Below are 16,433 nucleotides of genomic sequence, written 5' to 3'. Positions count from 1 at the left end.
ATTCCTTGTTTTGCTTTGTTTGCGTGCACAGCTTTTGCTTTACCTATTAAACTGTTCTGTTTTTATTTTACTTCAATTATTAAACTGTTCTTATCTCAACCCACTTTTACCCTTCCGATTCTCTTCCCTATCCCACCACGGGGGGAGTGAGCGAGCGGCTGTGTGGTGCTTAGTTGCTGGCTGGGGTTAAACCACGACAGAGGTGAAAGTACTGACATACATGAACAAGGAGAGACAGGTGAATCAGAGGCGCAAAATAACTTACCTGAAGTCATATAATGGAGCAAAACCAGGAAAGAAGGTATGTGTGTTGACTAATACAGTAGGTTAGTAACTAGAACTTAAAACCACCTCTACCGGTATTTTCATTATTTAGTTTCATATGTTAATACTCCCAAACTAGTAGTTTTTCAAACACTCAGAGTTCACACTCTGAAAACAGACAAGATGGCACAAATTCAGGAGCAATTAAAGGGATATTTTTAAATTATTTAACGTAGTCTATACTTCAGAAACAGGTCTTTAAGAAGGGCAATGTGTATAAAATTGGATATGGTAAGAGCTAGTTTGTTACAAACTGTGCTTTTTCTTTGCAGTATTTCTCCTTTCTGTCACTCTGTAGGAAAGCATCATAAATTTAATACTGCAAGGCAGTAATGAAAAACTCTAAATTTTTATAAACACAGTGTTTTACAGAGATTATTTATTACATTATCAGTTCTACTTCTGCAAAACAGAGTTGACAGATGGAATCATGTCATTTTATGACATCGATATGCTGCTACATTCCTGATACAAAGCAAACCAGTAATCAAATTCAAACCATCATTTTTTTCCTATTCCAATTAAGATATGACACAAAGGGAGCTTCAAATAAATTTTTTCTTTAAGACATAAGCCAGTCTCCTTTAACCAGTGATGGTCAAAGCCGAAAAAAGCTTCACAGGCCACTAGTCATGAAAAAGCTTCCTGACCACTAAGCTCACTGCAAGTTTTGTAGATTCCATACCAACAACTTGCTTCAAAAGTGGTAAACAACAAAGAGTGGTAGAAACTAGCCAAGGTCCTCTTTACCTTCCCAGTAGGCAAAGAGAGTTTCTCCTTCTGAACTCTGATGAACGTTTGCTAATTTGTGAGCAGATGGAGCACGTAGGAGCAGTAGAAGGATCTAACAGTAATTTTGACAGAATCAACTAGTCGTAACTTCTTAGTAAAGCTGATAAAGAATCTAAATTGAAGGAGTAAAGTGATATAGGAAAAAGCATTCCATAAAGTTCAGTGGAAGAGTTACAGGCATGATGGAAAAAAAAAAGCACATGAAAAATATAAAGCACATGAAAATATTTGCCGTCTCCTTTTCTAACTAAAATGCTCAAGAAAGAGGAACATAAGAAGTTACAAACCTCAAAGATTTGTGTAAGTGGAGCCTGAAAAGAAGAAAAAAAAAAACAAAACAACTTGCTTTTCACCTTCTGAAGGAGCGTGTTTCTACAAAAAGACACAATATCCATTTATTTTTGGATAGCAGAAATTGTGTAGTATAGAACATTTTGTAACACATTCACTACAGCTGGAAGCCTGATAGAATTTTGAAAAACATGGCCACTCACTTCATTGCTCAAATCAAAGATGGTGGAACTTTCTAAACATCTGAAATTCCAAAACAGACTCTGCTTGCCACTAGAGACTTAAGACTCACTGTAGGTAGTGACTATCTATATAATATTTCCTCCCAAAATAAAAGAATCAACTCACCACTTGTCCATTCTGAGGATTTTTATGTGCATACGGGGGTCCACGGATGTGATTCCACATCTGACCAGATGTCATAGCAAATACAACACACTAGAAGAAAACAGAAAAACAATATACTCATTTATTTACCCAGCAGAATTGAATAGAAAACCATTCTGCTGGTGATGTTTGTTTTAGATACCTAATTGTTTACCTAACCAGATACAGTATCTACCTCTATTTGATTTTTAGAATAGGGTTTTCAGATGTGTTGCTCTCATAAAATTCTTAATGAATTCTGTTAGAAAATGAGTTAAGACAGAGATTTTTAAAATCTCACTTGTCTTTATGTGCACTTGGAATTGCCACATTTACACATCTTTATGGCAAAAAGCACTCATAGCAGTAGAAGGCATTCATTTCAAATATTCTACAAACTAGTGTTTGAGATTTGTATAACCTTTCATGAAGTTATTTCTGCCTCTAATCTAATGCAAACTTTTAGCTTAACTATTTGCTTCCAGGTGTACGAAATGATATATAAAACCATAAGAAAAAAAAATCCAATTATCAAAAGAAAGTCTGTCCCATTTTATGAAATTCTCATTGTGTGTCCTGTATGACTGTGATTCATTTTAGCTATGACAAATAACAATGGTCAAGTTGTTAGAAAGGTGAAATTCCCTATGGAAAGAAGTGTGGAGTTAGGTTAGGAATGTATGAAAACTGTAAAAATGGACATTAAGTCTTGCAGAAGGTCATACTGCAGAATCTACATGACAAACATTATAGTCATAGCAAGGGTCATTATGGCAATGTTAAAGATGAAAATATGGTATCTTTTGATTACCAAATCAGAAAAACAGAAATGGGAAACTTGAATCATCTAAATATATCTTCTGTCTTATCAGTACAGATAATCCTTACAAAAACTCGAAGATAATTTAAGTACAGTTTTTACATATTTGCTCATTTTTACTGTACATCAATATACCCACCAGTATAGTATAGGCATAGTGATTTAAGCAGACGGATCATGAATGCAAAAATTCATACCATGATCGTTAACTAAACCAGGGTTTACTAAAACTCTTTAAGGGGTTTTCTTTAAAGAATATTTAGTAACACACTTATGAAACAAATGTAAGCTAGCGTAGCTCTGTAACCCCATAAATGCAGCATTGTCACCTCTAGCAATATGATTTGAACAAACTTTGGAAAGCCTTAGGACTGAATCTTGTCAGGCTTTAACCAAATCTGTCTTGGCTTTCCTGTTTTTTTTTTTTTTAAACTTGTTTAGCTGAGACAGCATTTTTTCCAAAGACCAGGTTGCTATGCCTACTTTGCATCACTTTTACTTATCTTTGTACGGCATAATATTTTTTTTTTTATTCTATTTAGGATGAAATAATTATGACCAACATAATGATGTAGTGAAGGCATGGAATGAGAGGAGAGACAACAAAACTGGAAACACAGGATGCAGTGTACCAGTATGGAATGATAAGAAAGGGGGCACAGGATTATACTGGAGAATCCAAGCCTATAAATATTATGCCAACGGTGAATTAAAGAAACACAGACCTGGGAGCTGGTCAAAACCAGCTTTAGGGGTAACAAAGAGAACAAAGGACAAGCATCCAACATATGTAAGACAATCCCCATTTACCCAGTAAATTTTGATGTAAAATGTAGTTGCAGATCAGTGAAGGAATGACAAAGTGTAAAAGTAGCCCCAAGTGGACCTTAGAGCAAGGAGGAAGAAAGCAGCAGCATCATACTCCTCCCAGCAAAGAACCTGGAATGCTGACAACTCGCCATAGCACCCCCAAACTGAAGCCAATGAATGATCTCAAGATCCAGAGAGAAACAGTGGAAGAGTAACCATGATGTCAGAGAAAGGGAAAGATACTAGGAAGTGTGTGCATAACAATTTTTATTGTGTTGTTATTACTCAGACTTTTTGTAACAGAAAGAGCCCTTGTAACAGAAAGAAAAAAATGAAAAAAAAGGGAATATTTTCATATCCACTTTAATAATAATTCTTTGTTGTAGTGTTAAGATTTCAGTTATATTTAAAGCAAAGAATCTGCTCTTAGTGTAAGGTGTGTTTCATTTTGCCCTTAACAGGATTTGGAATATAACAGCATAGTAATTAATATGGCAAATGAAAGCCTACTGGTAGTGATTATTACCAAATGGATTATGTTTTAAGTAATAATATGCAAAGAAATTAAGAGAGTATATGCTTCCGTTACTGCAAAAGGGTAATAGTTATTTCTATACCTTGTAGATTGTTTTAGCAGAGAAATTTATACTGCAATTTTGGTGATGAATCACACAAGAGACAGCTTATATGAAAGTACAAAAGTGTAGAAACTGAAAATGTGGGTAATAAGTGAGGTGAAAGAGACAATTTTGAAAGGCCAAAAGTTAGCTGAAAAGTAAAACATCGAAAGAGAACAGATGCATAGCGTGCACAAACTGTGGCTCTCAAAGTAAGTTTTCTATGAAAACTCATTTTACTCATTTTTAAATTACTGTATTTAATTTACATTCTCCAGGGCCAAATCTGCTTCCATATGGAAAGATTAAAAAAACCCACCCCAGTTTATACAGTCATATACTTTATAACGGATAAATCTCTAATTACTGTAGATCTTTATCGCTTGCCAATACAAATACACTGTCTCACAACATGGTAACATCTAACAAAAAATATCCAAGAGATATAATAGTGGGGAGGAACAAATTCCAAGTATTAATATTATTGAAAAGGAAAGAGTTAACAATATGTTTGTTTATCCTGAAGGCATCTTTCATATTTGTCAAGTTCAGACCGTTACTGACCAAGAAAACTAATTTAGTACACCACATCCTGGATCTGCCATGATTTCCTTCCATCATGCACCTCTCTACTGTGTATTTCAAAATGACCTTTTCAGGAGCCAAAAAACATTCTCCAGCTTCTCCCTTGTCCTCTTCCACTCTTCATCTACTTTAAGTATACTAAGAAGAAAGCATTTCCATCATATCCCTTAAGTAAGCATTTGGTATGCTACAGATAGCAGAGTTCAGGGTTTAGCTATTTTAAGAGCTTCCAGATTTAGGTAGCTTATTCTGCATCCAAATGATAAAAGCAATCAGAGTAGATCTACATTATTGACTGGCGTAGTACAGAGAGGGAAGGAACAATGATTTGCTACAACACATCATGGTTCCAGGACCAAATGACCACAGGATGTCTTCAGTGGCAATGAAGTTCACCCCTATTACCAGCCTCGGGTAAGTATGCTGTATGTGTAGACAGGACAGCTCAAGGACCTAGTTAACAAATTGCGAGCGGTGGTTTCTTGATGGCTTCACAATGCATGACTTCAGCCTTAGTTTTACTAAGAGGGAAACTGCTCTGAGCTCACCCATGGTGCACCTGTGTGTGTACCACAAGGCTTCTAAGAGCAGATGCAAGGTAGATAAGCACCCAGAGTCCCACCAGAACACTGAATTGATAGCAAGACACAACTTTACAGGTACATGGGCAGAATTTCTCGACTGTTCTTGGTCTTGCAAGCTTTGTCAAATGATTTGGGTTTAATACATCAGTTTCTCAAAGGCGTTAAGTTTTGTTTAACACCATCTGCCAGTTTATTAATCAAAATTACTAGAGACTTAAAAAGCCATTTGGTATGCATTTTAAAGTGAAGCTTCCTACTAGCAGATACTATACAAAGCAGATCATTAGATTTCTCTCTGCAAGGTTAGACCCCAGAACATGCCAAATACTTTGTAACATAAGAAAAATAATGAAATTCTAGATTCATTTATGAATATAGTTAAATTCAAGCATGGTTTCAAAAAAAGGGGAGACACAGGCAGCCAGTCTGTACTTAACTGCTATACTGTTCTGTATATGTAAGTTTTAGCTATTTCACAATTATTGCTTTAAAGAAATATAATCCTTTCTATCCAGTTTAACTCTGCTTTTGTACTCAACGAAGGCTACAGAGCTGCAAGATCTGTACTCAATTTTTAAATAACAATCCATCACTTATTAGAATCTCCAGTAAGAGACAGACAATTCAAGGACAGGGAGTACCAACACAGAAGCAAAGAGAACGGGATTCTGTATCTTTAAAAGGTACTGTGCATCTCAAACCTCTAACTATGGGAAGAAAAGGAAATTAATAACCTATATTTATTACTGTTCTTTTGAGATGCCTATCTCTCATGTAGAGGGGCCTGACTTTTTCTAGCTGTATCTTTGAATAAAACCCATTACTTTTTTATTCTCATTCACAGAAAGGGGTAAAGAAGCCGCTAGTAGCCATGATACCCTTTAAGCTCTTTTAGAGCAATAATTGATGACGAATGTACTGTAAAGTATAGGTACTGTGGAAGTGTATCAGCACAGAACACATTTCTCATAACCATTAACTGTTACAACAATGCGTAAACACATGCTTTGCCTCCTCATTCAAGTGACTTGACATATTTTGCCCAATAGAGTCAACTCCTAGGAAGCTACCTTTGAATCTGAGCACAGACTTTGCCTTCCCAGATTCCACAGGTATACAGGCAAATCTGAAATATACACATAAAATAAAACTGAAAATTACATGCAGAAAACCACAGTGGCAGCCTGGAAAAGAAAACACTTTAAAAAGCCCCCTAGTAGCCCATGTTCTAGCCAACTGAACAAATAAACTCTCAGCACCAGTACTGTTGCCTAAAATGTAGCAATTCCTTATCTAAAATGTTAGAAGTTTCCCCAGTTTATACCATCTGACCTTTTTTTCCTCTCTGCTTAAGAAATGAAGAGTCTTGAGAAGAATCTGAATTGCTTCTTGTTATCAGTATAAGAGGACAGGACTCTGCAATTATCTAGGGACCGAAGCCCTTCCTCATCTTTGTGCTAGCATGTCAGAGGGAAAAATATCCATAGATGAATAGTAGGATTTGAATTAAAGTCTAAAATAATCTAGGGGATAAATTTTGGATGTGATCTCAAAAGACACCTTTTGGGATATCATGTACGGTGACTCAATCATCATGGTTTGCCATTCTAAAAGTCTTCTGGGTAATGTTGCAAGTAAAAACGCCTAAGGCATACAAGATACTTCCAGAGTCTGCAGTGCTTCAATGCGGGAATGAAACCGCTAATAGCATTGCTGTTGCGCAATCTGATGTTGAGGAGAAAACCAATTCAACAGTCTTGTGTGAACTGGCATTGGAATCAATGTGTGAGATGAAAGCTCTCTGGTCTTGCTTCTGAAAGTCTATCAAAACCATTAGATGCATCACTAAAAATTGCATTCCTAAATATTCTCCTAAAACAGTGCTAGAAATATTACCTATAAGACACAACTTTCTGGTATCAATGGAGATATCAAATAAAAATTCAGTCAACATTTCTGGGATCCTCTGTTCTCCTGCTAGTAAAAACATCAGAGACGCTTTTTGCTGAGAATTTTTTTCTAATTTTTAGGAACAGATCATTTAATCAGGCAGAGAGGCACTGTCCATTTTTCATTTAAATAAAAAGTATCCAACTTGGGAGCATAAAAGCTCTTCAAAATAAACTAAGAAGCTCTGAAAAACAAGGAAAGAAAACAAGAGACTTGTCTGTTTGCAATGATACAGTTTTCAGTTACTGAATTCCAGGATATCTATGAAAGAGTTTCAGCTGAAATTAAAAATGTTATTTTCCATACAATTAAAGAATGCTGGCTACCTAGCAGTACAATACCTCCCCAAAAACAATCAAACCCCAAAACTACAGCTTTCAGAAAAAAGCTCCTGTGCTTTCTCAGTTCTGCAACATCTGTAAAAAGAACTGCCAATAAGGAACAAAATAATTGCCAATACTCCTGTCAAAAACATGGGCTTCCTGTAGTTTTTATGCATCTTGCCAGGCTTTCCATGTTTGATTTGTTTTTTAAAGTTCAAAAAGAAAAAAATATTAATGAAGAATGTAATTCTTTAAAATTAAGTATTTATTATTTATACACTTCATAAAAGCATTTTATTAGGCATGACTCACTCCCCTTAACTAGACACCATCTTCTCCATTTTTCCTTTTAATAAGCTTTTATGAAAAAAGAAGCTCTAAGTTTTACTGGTAGAAAAAAGCACTAAGAGAATCATAACTACACAATACATTAGAATGAATATATTAATGACTGTCCATTTTCTTCTATGGATCTTGACATATTCTAGTCATTTTACAGAACTAAGGTCATCTGTGCAAAAGCCTGCAATCTAGAGTCCCTGCTGATTCCACCAAAAAGAACTTATAACATTAACTTGTATGTCCATGTAGATCTGAATAAAACCAAAAAGACTTCTGGTAACTGCATGATCTTTGCTAAAAAATCATTTTGCAGTATGGGGCTTTGACAACATTGTGAAGGCAAAAGAACAGTAATGATTAAAAAAGGGAAGCATCGACTCAACGCCATGATTAATTGCTATGTACTTTCAGATATAAGACCTTTTTCTAAAACATCCTCTAAGTGCTATTCATTTTTAAAGTAAACAGAATTTTACAGAAAATGGTATTAGCAACAACAATAAATGGCATTAACGCCATTTTAATTCCTTTTAACTCTATTATTGCTTGTCAATACAATCAGCAGGATGACAATTACTGAACGGCATTAATCCAATTTCTTTAAATGTTTGATCACATTTGGACATTGATCTTATTCACAGGGGTTCAGTTGAATGTGATTAGAAGTTTTCTACATTGTAATTTGCAGTTAAGTTCCGATGTAAAACGTCCAGCTGCTGCTAAGGAGAACTGCAAATATTTTAAGAAAGAATCAATGTGTTAATTTTCTTAATTTAATTAGTTAATTATGTCTTCAACTATTTTTGAATGCAGATTGTAACAGAATGATTCTTGATTTGAAGAACTGATTTTTAACTTCTGCAAGAGAAAAAACACAATTGCCCAAAACATTCATACATTAAACTTCTGATTTGGGACCCTGAGGTATGAAATTGGAATATAATTGCTGTCTCCAGAGATACATCACATGGCTAAACAAAGGAAATACCATTGATTACACATCTTTATTTGATACAAACATCTATTTTGGTGTGCTGATTATTGTTTTACTCAGGTGACATCTAAAGATATTTAATTAGGAGTTCAAAGAAAAGATTGATACGTATCAAATTTCAGCTTTCTCATGGTAGTGTATCTTTAAAAAGTATTATCATTAAAAAATACTGGTAATCTAGAAAAATATGTGGAACTGAATACAACGGACTTACTTTGGAAGAAAATCATCAAAAGTCTGTGCTAGAGTTCAGGATACCCCAAATGACATCCTGGAACAAAGAAGACATTCTGCCCCTGGCTCTCTAGATCAAAAGGAAACATCATTCTACTTGAAATCTAGTCCTGTAGGTGGTTTGTTTGAAATCTTGTTCTTTATTCCTCCCTCAATGTACAGGGTAGATTAACAAACTGTTTAAACAAAGAATGTATGCCATGTACACTAGTAGGAAATGCTATGATAGCACATGAGAGAAAACAGCATTATCAGTAGCCATTATTCAAGAGTAATGCCAAGTATTAAGGAACTCTGAACAAAGAGCTTGCTTTAAGATGTTGTTAATCATTTAGATATTAAAAAAAATGAATTAGAGCCCAACAGGTACTAGGCAACTGTATCTTTGAACTGATCCAATAAAAGCTGCCAACAGGCCCATCAGCTGAAAGTGTCACAAAAGACGGTATCTTCTCATATTGTTGAATTGGAGCAGAACAGCAAACCATCAATATGACGTGGCTTTGAAAAGGCAAAAACAATTATAGGATACGTCAGTAACCTACTTGTAGCAGGGCTAAAATACACAGAATCATAGAACAGCCCAGGTTGGAAGGGACGTCAAAAGACCATCTGGTCCAAGCTTTCATGGGAAAGGGAGCCTAGATGAGAAATAAAATATGAACGCTGCTACGCAAGTAAACTCATAATTCCATCTACAATCCTAGCCATGTGCTTTCAAGAAAGGTTAATTCATATTGATGCAAGTTGGGAAAAAGTCTTTAAAATGATGACATGATTAAATAACCATTTACATGGAAAAAGAAGAAAAGCTTGGCTTATGTTGTATAAAATACATGGACAAATTTTTAGAAAGTACTGTTCTCAATTAATCTGTTGCTAATACAGAAGGAAGGAGCTCTATTAAGCTGTAAAATGTGGGATTGTACTTGGTAACCCTAGACACTATTCTAGTGTTGATAACCATGCTCCTGACTCCGTGTCCCTGAAAATTAAACCTTAGATGCTGCTTCTCGGATTTTTCCTCTTCTGTCAGTCACAATGGTGGCAGACTGACGAATACTTATTGATATATCTTAACCTTCATCTACCATCCTTGCATGTTATTCCCTATCTAAAACTGAGACAGCTGACTATACGGCACAGCCCACGCTTTTCATCAGTCTACTCAGTTATTTGAAAACTATGATATAAACAAACACATTGCAATACACTATTAGGCATGTTAAACCTTAGTTCATTATTTATGGCCTTGAGGATTTAGTTGACTAATAGTTCAAACAGACTATTGGCAATTTTAGAATTTCCTCAGAATTATAAGATCATCCTATTCTCATTTAGCTTAACAGTGGAATGTTAAGGTCAGTACTACTGAAACCAGTTTTGGAAAGAATTCCACCTTTTTCTTTGTTTCTTAGATCTTTTATCATTTTCTTACAAACATATAAAAGCCTTTGTTACTTTTCTTAACCTTTCATTACTCTAAAGCAATACAGTCTGACATTGATATCCACACTAAACCAATCATAACATTACTGCTTTTACAAAAAAGAGAAAGTTGAACGATAGCAGTGAACATTAGTAACACTTTTTATTAGAAATATTTCTTTGTTAAAGGTCAAACAAAAATCTGCAGCTATCAGAAAATTTATTCATTTTCAGTGAATCACTCGTAACAACCGATACTCACTGCTTATGAGAATTAGCCCCAAAATCTAGATCATGAATCTTTGTCTGATAGTACCATTCTGAACAATGTATTAATGCAATGGTTTTTAATTTACCATGCAAATAATGAAGATATATATGCTAAGATAAGAAACTAATAAAAAGCATATTAGTAAGGAAAATCTGCATACCAGAGCTGCCATGGCCCAGCCAGTTTTGTTGTAGATGAACTCTAAGTTATTTCTTCGCAGATATAACAAGCCACCAACAAGAGATACCAGAAGAGCCAGTGCAATTGTACCAGAATAGTTAGGAGGCCTGAACACTCTAATCTGGAAAAGATAAATGCAAATACAGATCACAAATAAACGTGTACATACAGATCACCTTCCACATAATCAAACAGGGAGCATCTGAAATCTGGTTTCAGAGTCAGAAAGACTAATCCCTAAAGGTATTAAAATTTTACTTCCTTTAATAAGCACATAATATGAAAAAATTTTAAGCATCATTTTGAACTGTTCAACTCCAAAACATTATTTCTTCAACAGATTTGCAGCTACCTTTGAACTATCTGGTTTGTATATAGTTTTGCAAAGCACATTTTACTTACCAACAACTAATTATCACAATATCACTGCTTGTTTTCATCCAGAATAAGACTACATAAAATTTAACAAAGCAAGAATGGAATATAATCTGCAAACTGCGGAAGTTGCCACAAGTACCGTGACTATATATATATTTTTTTTTTAATGTGTTCTGGAACCTACACTTGAGGAACAAAAAGTATTAAGGAAAGACAGAATTTGTCATCAGCCTGTCTCAGACTACAAAGATACATTTGGCTTCAACTTTTAAAATTGTCAAAAGACTTACATGAACATCTGTTCTGTCAGCTATCCATTTAGCTAGCTGCTCAGCTGCAAATCCGATTCTCTGCAGGTCAAATGTGTCAGCTCTCTTGGGTTTACCTTTTGGAGGAAAATGCATGAAAGTCGGAGCAGAGTTCATATTCAGCTACAAAACCAGGAAAAATAGCAGAAAAAAATATTAGTAACTCTATCCTCAAATTGTTTACCTTTTATGTATAAGGCAACACAAGTGTAATTAGCATGAAAAATATTATTTGCCTCCATATGTTATTTTTATACATCTTCATATATAGTCCCCCAAAAAGTGCTCAGAATATTCCTTCCCCTAGATTCTTTGCGATGTTTAATTATTCAGAGTATTTAACCCACAAGCTTTTCTGAGTACAAGTATCTTATGCTTTAAAATTCTCATGCACTATAAGAACTTTGCTGTAATTAGGAAAACAGAGCCCCCACACCCATCCAATCTACTAAAGTATATTAGGTTATAATTCTAGGGAAGGAAAAAAGTGTTCAAATAGCTTGACATTGTTTCTCTTGCCTAGCTCTCACCAATCCAAATTTAACTAAACTATTCATCTAGTCTTCCACTGGCTTCAAGACAGACTATTCACTAGTTACTAGCTGTCTTTGAATCCAGAAAGGCCTAGATAACTAGCTTAGACTACATAACTTGCCCTAGAAATTACATGACTGTTAATCCATGTGTTGATGTCACTGGAACTATTCACGGTATATCAAAAAACTCAAAGGTGATAAACAAATAGATTTACATTTACATTTGCCACTTAAAATTTTGACTTCAACTTTGCAATGTGGTATAGGATAATATCATTTTACTATATAAAATTCCTCCATATTCAGTCTATCTCAGAAAGTGCGATAAATCACTTGAAAACATGAAAATTAACATAAACAAAATCAGGGGAAATACTTAAAGATGATGCAATATGGAGATCTTTGAATAACAAATGCAGAGTAAATTTGTTTGTTTCATTGCTGCAAAATGAGTTTTCTCACATTACCAAAACATAATATTTAATCAAGTACAGAACTGGATTTATCAATAGGAATTATCAGCTATGAAAATATTTTCCATCTAAGCAAAAAAATAACCGTCTCCTTTAGTGAACTGATTTGGAAACAAAAAATATTTGAGAAAGGCTAAGACAAATGCTGTGAAATAGTTTAATAAAATATTTTATAAGATACAGAAACATTCTGAGATATAGAAACCTGACATTTTATAGAGTTTGGGGGCAGTTGGTCTGCAAAGGCTTTGTCATTCTCTCTAAACAGTAAAAGCTGAAAAATCAAAGTCACATTACTTTTTGGGGTTTTTTTGCTATGGCATCAGTATTACATGACTTGTTTGCACACGTAAACACAAGGTCAGAACTACATTTCCCCCAAATCCACCTTAAAATAATCATTAGTATCACTTATTCTTAACAATGTATTTCTCAAAGACAGTCAAAAACTTACGTATTTTATCTAATTTGGTCTAACTTTTACATGACTTTAAATGCATACCACCTGAAAATAAACTGAATCTGTGCCCTTTTACACAAGGAATAAGTTGGACTGGACTATTCTAATATTGGCTTAAGGCAAGATCAAACAACATATTTTGTATTATTGTAACCATGTAGGGTAATGTAAGATTATTTTAAAGGTTATTTGAACTAAAATTTTTAAAGCAAAATCTTAAGCCATTAATAACCATTCTTTACACAATACATTCTAAGATGTCAATTGGAAGCAAAAATATTTACTAAACACTGTAATTAAACTCTTAAAATTATAAAGTATTTTAAAAATAAGTACTAAACTTTTTCCCTAAAAATTTTAAATCACACAATTCACCAAAAAGTGGTTAAAAATACAGAGAACTTCAAAAATTGTCACTTCTCTTAATCTGCATTTTTAGCTTCAATCAACGGATAAATATCAGAGAAAAGCATGTCAGTATTTGGTACTAATTTTCAAGGGATGGATTTTGCCTTGACTACTCAATTTAAGAGGGAGCCTTAGAGTGTTCTCCAACAATTGATTTTTTCACTCTTCCTAGTCAATATATAAAATCTAAACCAGTCTCCTCTCTTTTCGCTGAAGAACTTCCACACTAATACAAGTATTACTGGAGTTGAAGAATATTGTATTACATAAAAGCAATTAAAAGGCTCTTTTAGTTAAGAGCTTTTTTCCCCTAAAGATAAAATAAAGGAAATCTTTAAATACAAATGTTAGCTGCATTGTGCTTAATTCTTAAAAAAAATGACATTAACAATGGGCTGAAAAAATATTCGCATACATATAATGTAATCTATAAACAAACATTATAAATGACACTTGGAAAAAAGCTAGAAGTGGTTACTGGTATAACCTGTCTTCGCTAATGTCATAGAAACTGCAGCGCCTGGTGTTTTTAACCAAGAAGAATTTGTATACAAAACACAGAAGTACACACCTATACACAGAAAATAATTTGTCTTGTAGCATTTAGCAAATCAACGTGTAATTCTGAAAATTAAGATGTTTTACAGTATCCAGCATTTACCTGTTGAAAAACATCTGCCCCTTCATCATAATCCACTATTGTGAAAAACAGTTTGTTTGAAAAAGCAGATGAATAGCGCCATGAATTAGCCAGCACTTGATATTCTTCATTAGCTTGCCTGTTAAGGGAAAGAAACAAATGTACATGCATGTGGTATTCGCTGGCAAAAAGGATTCTACAACCAGCTGCAGCGGTCAGATGAATTACACTTGCAGTATCATTCTCAACACCCATACTATCAATTTAAAAAAGTTTCGGCTAGTTATGCAACTCTTTGTTTCAAACTTGCCTTTTCCAAAATTAGAAATGTGTTAAGTCAAACTATACCAGACACCTCCCAAGATGATGTTAACAAAAAGTAACATTTTCCATATTTAAAAGTCTCAGAAGACAGGGGTGGCCTGAGCAGCAAGAGTCACTCAAATCTGCTAACAGATCCATGCAAGGAGATGCTTACATGGCCCTTGAGAACGATATCAGGATTTACTTGCTGAAGACAGCTGCACATAAGGAATTCTGAAACTAGTGGAAAAATAACACAGAAACATGACTGCCGTAATCTTCCTAAAATAGCAGAGCCATGGGCAGAGCCACAGAAACTGCTAAGCACTGGGGAAATGATACTAACTAAACGAATAGCAGGCTTGTACGTAACATAATACACTCAAGATCATTTCTACAAAACTTGTTTTAAAAGTGATAAAGAATAATTTTGCACAACATATAGGGTTAAATAATCTCTTCTGTCATCACTAGAAAGTCATATTGCTACTACTCAAATTTGTCAGAAAGACTACTCTTGGCTTTGCTTGTGGCACTATATTCAGGTGAGGTTTTTTTGGTTGGTTGGGTTTTGTTTGTTCATTCATTCATTTTAGAAGAAAAAAACAAAACCAAACAAAACCAAACAACTTTTCCCTGTCCCCACTGAGAGGAAAGGAAAAAAGTAATTCCAGGAGAAGAATTCTGGGATCCTTACCAGCAGAGATGTTCTCTAAACATACAATCACAGAACCATAAAACCACAGGTTCCTCCACAGGACAAATCAATATCAATGAATAATTCAGGAAAAAAAAAAAAAGAAAAGAAAAAAAAACCTGAAAGGATCCTTGCAGTACTCCTGGCTTTATACAGGCTCCTTTGCTAATTATTTCCCTGTTACTAATTAATCATATTTGCTGTAGAGTCCAAACCAAGGTTCTACCACTTGGCAACTTATCTTTGCATGTGGTAAGATGCAGAAGTACTATAAATAAATGTATTCTGCAGCTTTTCTTAAAATAACGTTTCTATAAAACCAGTTCCATGTGTTTGACGGTGCAGAACACTGTTTACTTAAAAGCTGTAGATGCAAAAATCTGTTTGTTGCAAGAGAAACTCTGCACTAAACACACATAATACATATTGTATTTTGAGAGACCAAAGAGGGGGAAGAGGATGACAGCACCACAGATGTCATAAGATCCTCCCCATTTCCTCATAACTGAGATCAGCCTTAGGCATGAAATATATTACATACAACTCCAGCAGAGTTGTGTTGTATGAAGGAATATATTGTACACGAAAAAATCTATCATAACAAAAAAGTTAAAATGAAATTTTATGATCTCTTGACCCCCCAAAGAATAAGTCTTATGAAGCACAACAAAACTCAGCTTTCACCCTTATTACCCGATTGAGTAAAATTTGCTACTTAACACACTTACTCAATGGGAAGAGTTTGCAATTATTAAAAAAATGTGATTTAGGCATTAAGATTGGTTATTTCTAGAAAGAGATAACTAACATTAAGCAAACTAACATATTCACTGTCATCCTGAAGAGGGCAGTGAGACAACATCAAAGGAATGCTGTAAAATCTTAAGTAATATCTGTAGGGCACCGTTCCGTTAAACCTGCTATATTGAAGCTGGACCATTTTTATTATAAGAACAAGATAAAAATCACTTCATCTTGATGCCATCATTCTTCTTAGTCTGACTTTCACTTGTGATGAAACAGTATTTCTGGGAAATTCAGATACTCCAGTTACGTTCCCACTATTTTGAGAGAAGACTCTTGTTCCTGTTGATCTCCATGTATTTTGCATCTGTGAACTATTTTGAATGAATATAATATGTAGAAAGTATACTTCAGAAAGCATCATTTTGCAAAAGGCTGTCTTAGATTTTCTATAGCAGATTCAAACCACAATTTCATCCCCACACACTGAAGATAGCAAAGCATTCTGTGATACATCCTCATAGCAGCTCTTGAGGGGTGTGGAGAAGCGAGAGTGAAACAAGGAGGGGCAGGAA

General features: G+C 34.6%; 1 protein-coding gene across 2 annotated transcripts in view; it reads right to left on the bottom strand.

Annotated features, from left to right (window-relative positions):
• The window catches only part of TUSC3 (tumor suppressor candidate 3), a 135,116-nt gene that overhangs the window by 65,133 nt on the left and 53,550 nt on the right, over positions 1-16,433 (bottom strand). The window contains exons 3-7 of one of the 2 annotated variants that reach the window (XM_087736359.1): positions 14,136-14,253; positions 11,580-11,720; positions 10,892-11,032; positions 1,756-1,845; positions 1,404-1,427 (exon numbers count right to left, since the gene is read on the bottom strand). In XM_087736359.1, the coding sequence (XP_087592485.1) occupies positions 1,404-1,427; positions 1,756-1,845; positions 10,892-11,032; positions 11,580-11,720; positions 14,136-14,253 (514 nt within the window). The remainder of the gene's footprint in view (positions 1-1,403; positions 1,428-1,755; positions 1,846-10,891; positions 11,033-11,579; positions 11,721-14,135; positions 14,254-16,433) is intronic. The other variant, XM_087736360.1, reaches the window with a different exon arrangement.

This window comes from Nipponia nippon, unplaced genomic scaffold (assembly GCF_047370975.1).
Source record: "Nipponia nippon isolate SJK-2023a ecotype South Korea unplaced genomic scaffold, ASM4737097v1 scaffold_6, whole genome shotgun sequence".
Classification (NCBI taxonomy): Eukaryota; Metazoa; Chordata; class Aves; order Pelecaniformes; family Threskiornithidae; genus Nipponia; species Nipponia nippon.
Note: the sequence above shows the minus strand (reverse complement) of the source record. Positions and strands in the feature narration are given on the sequence as shown.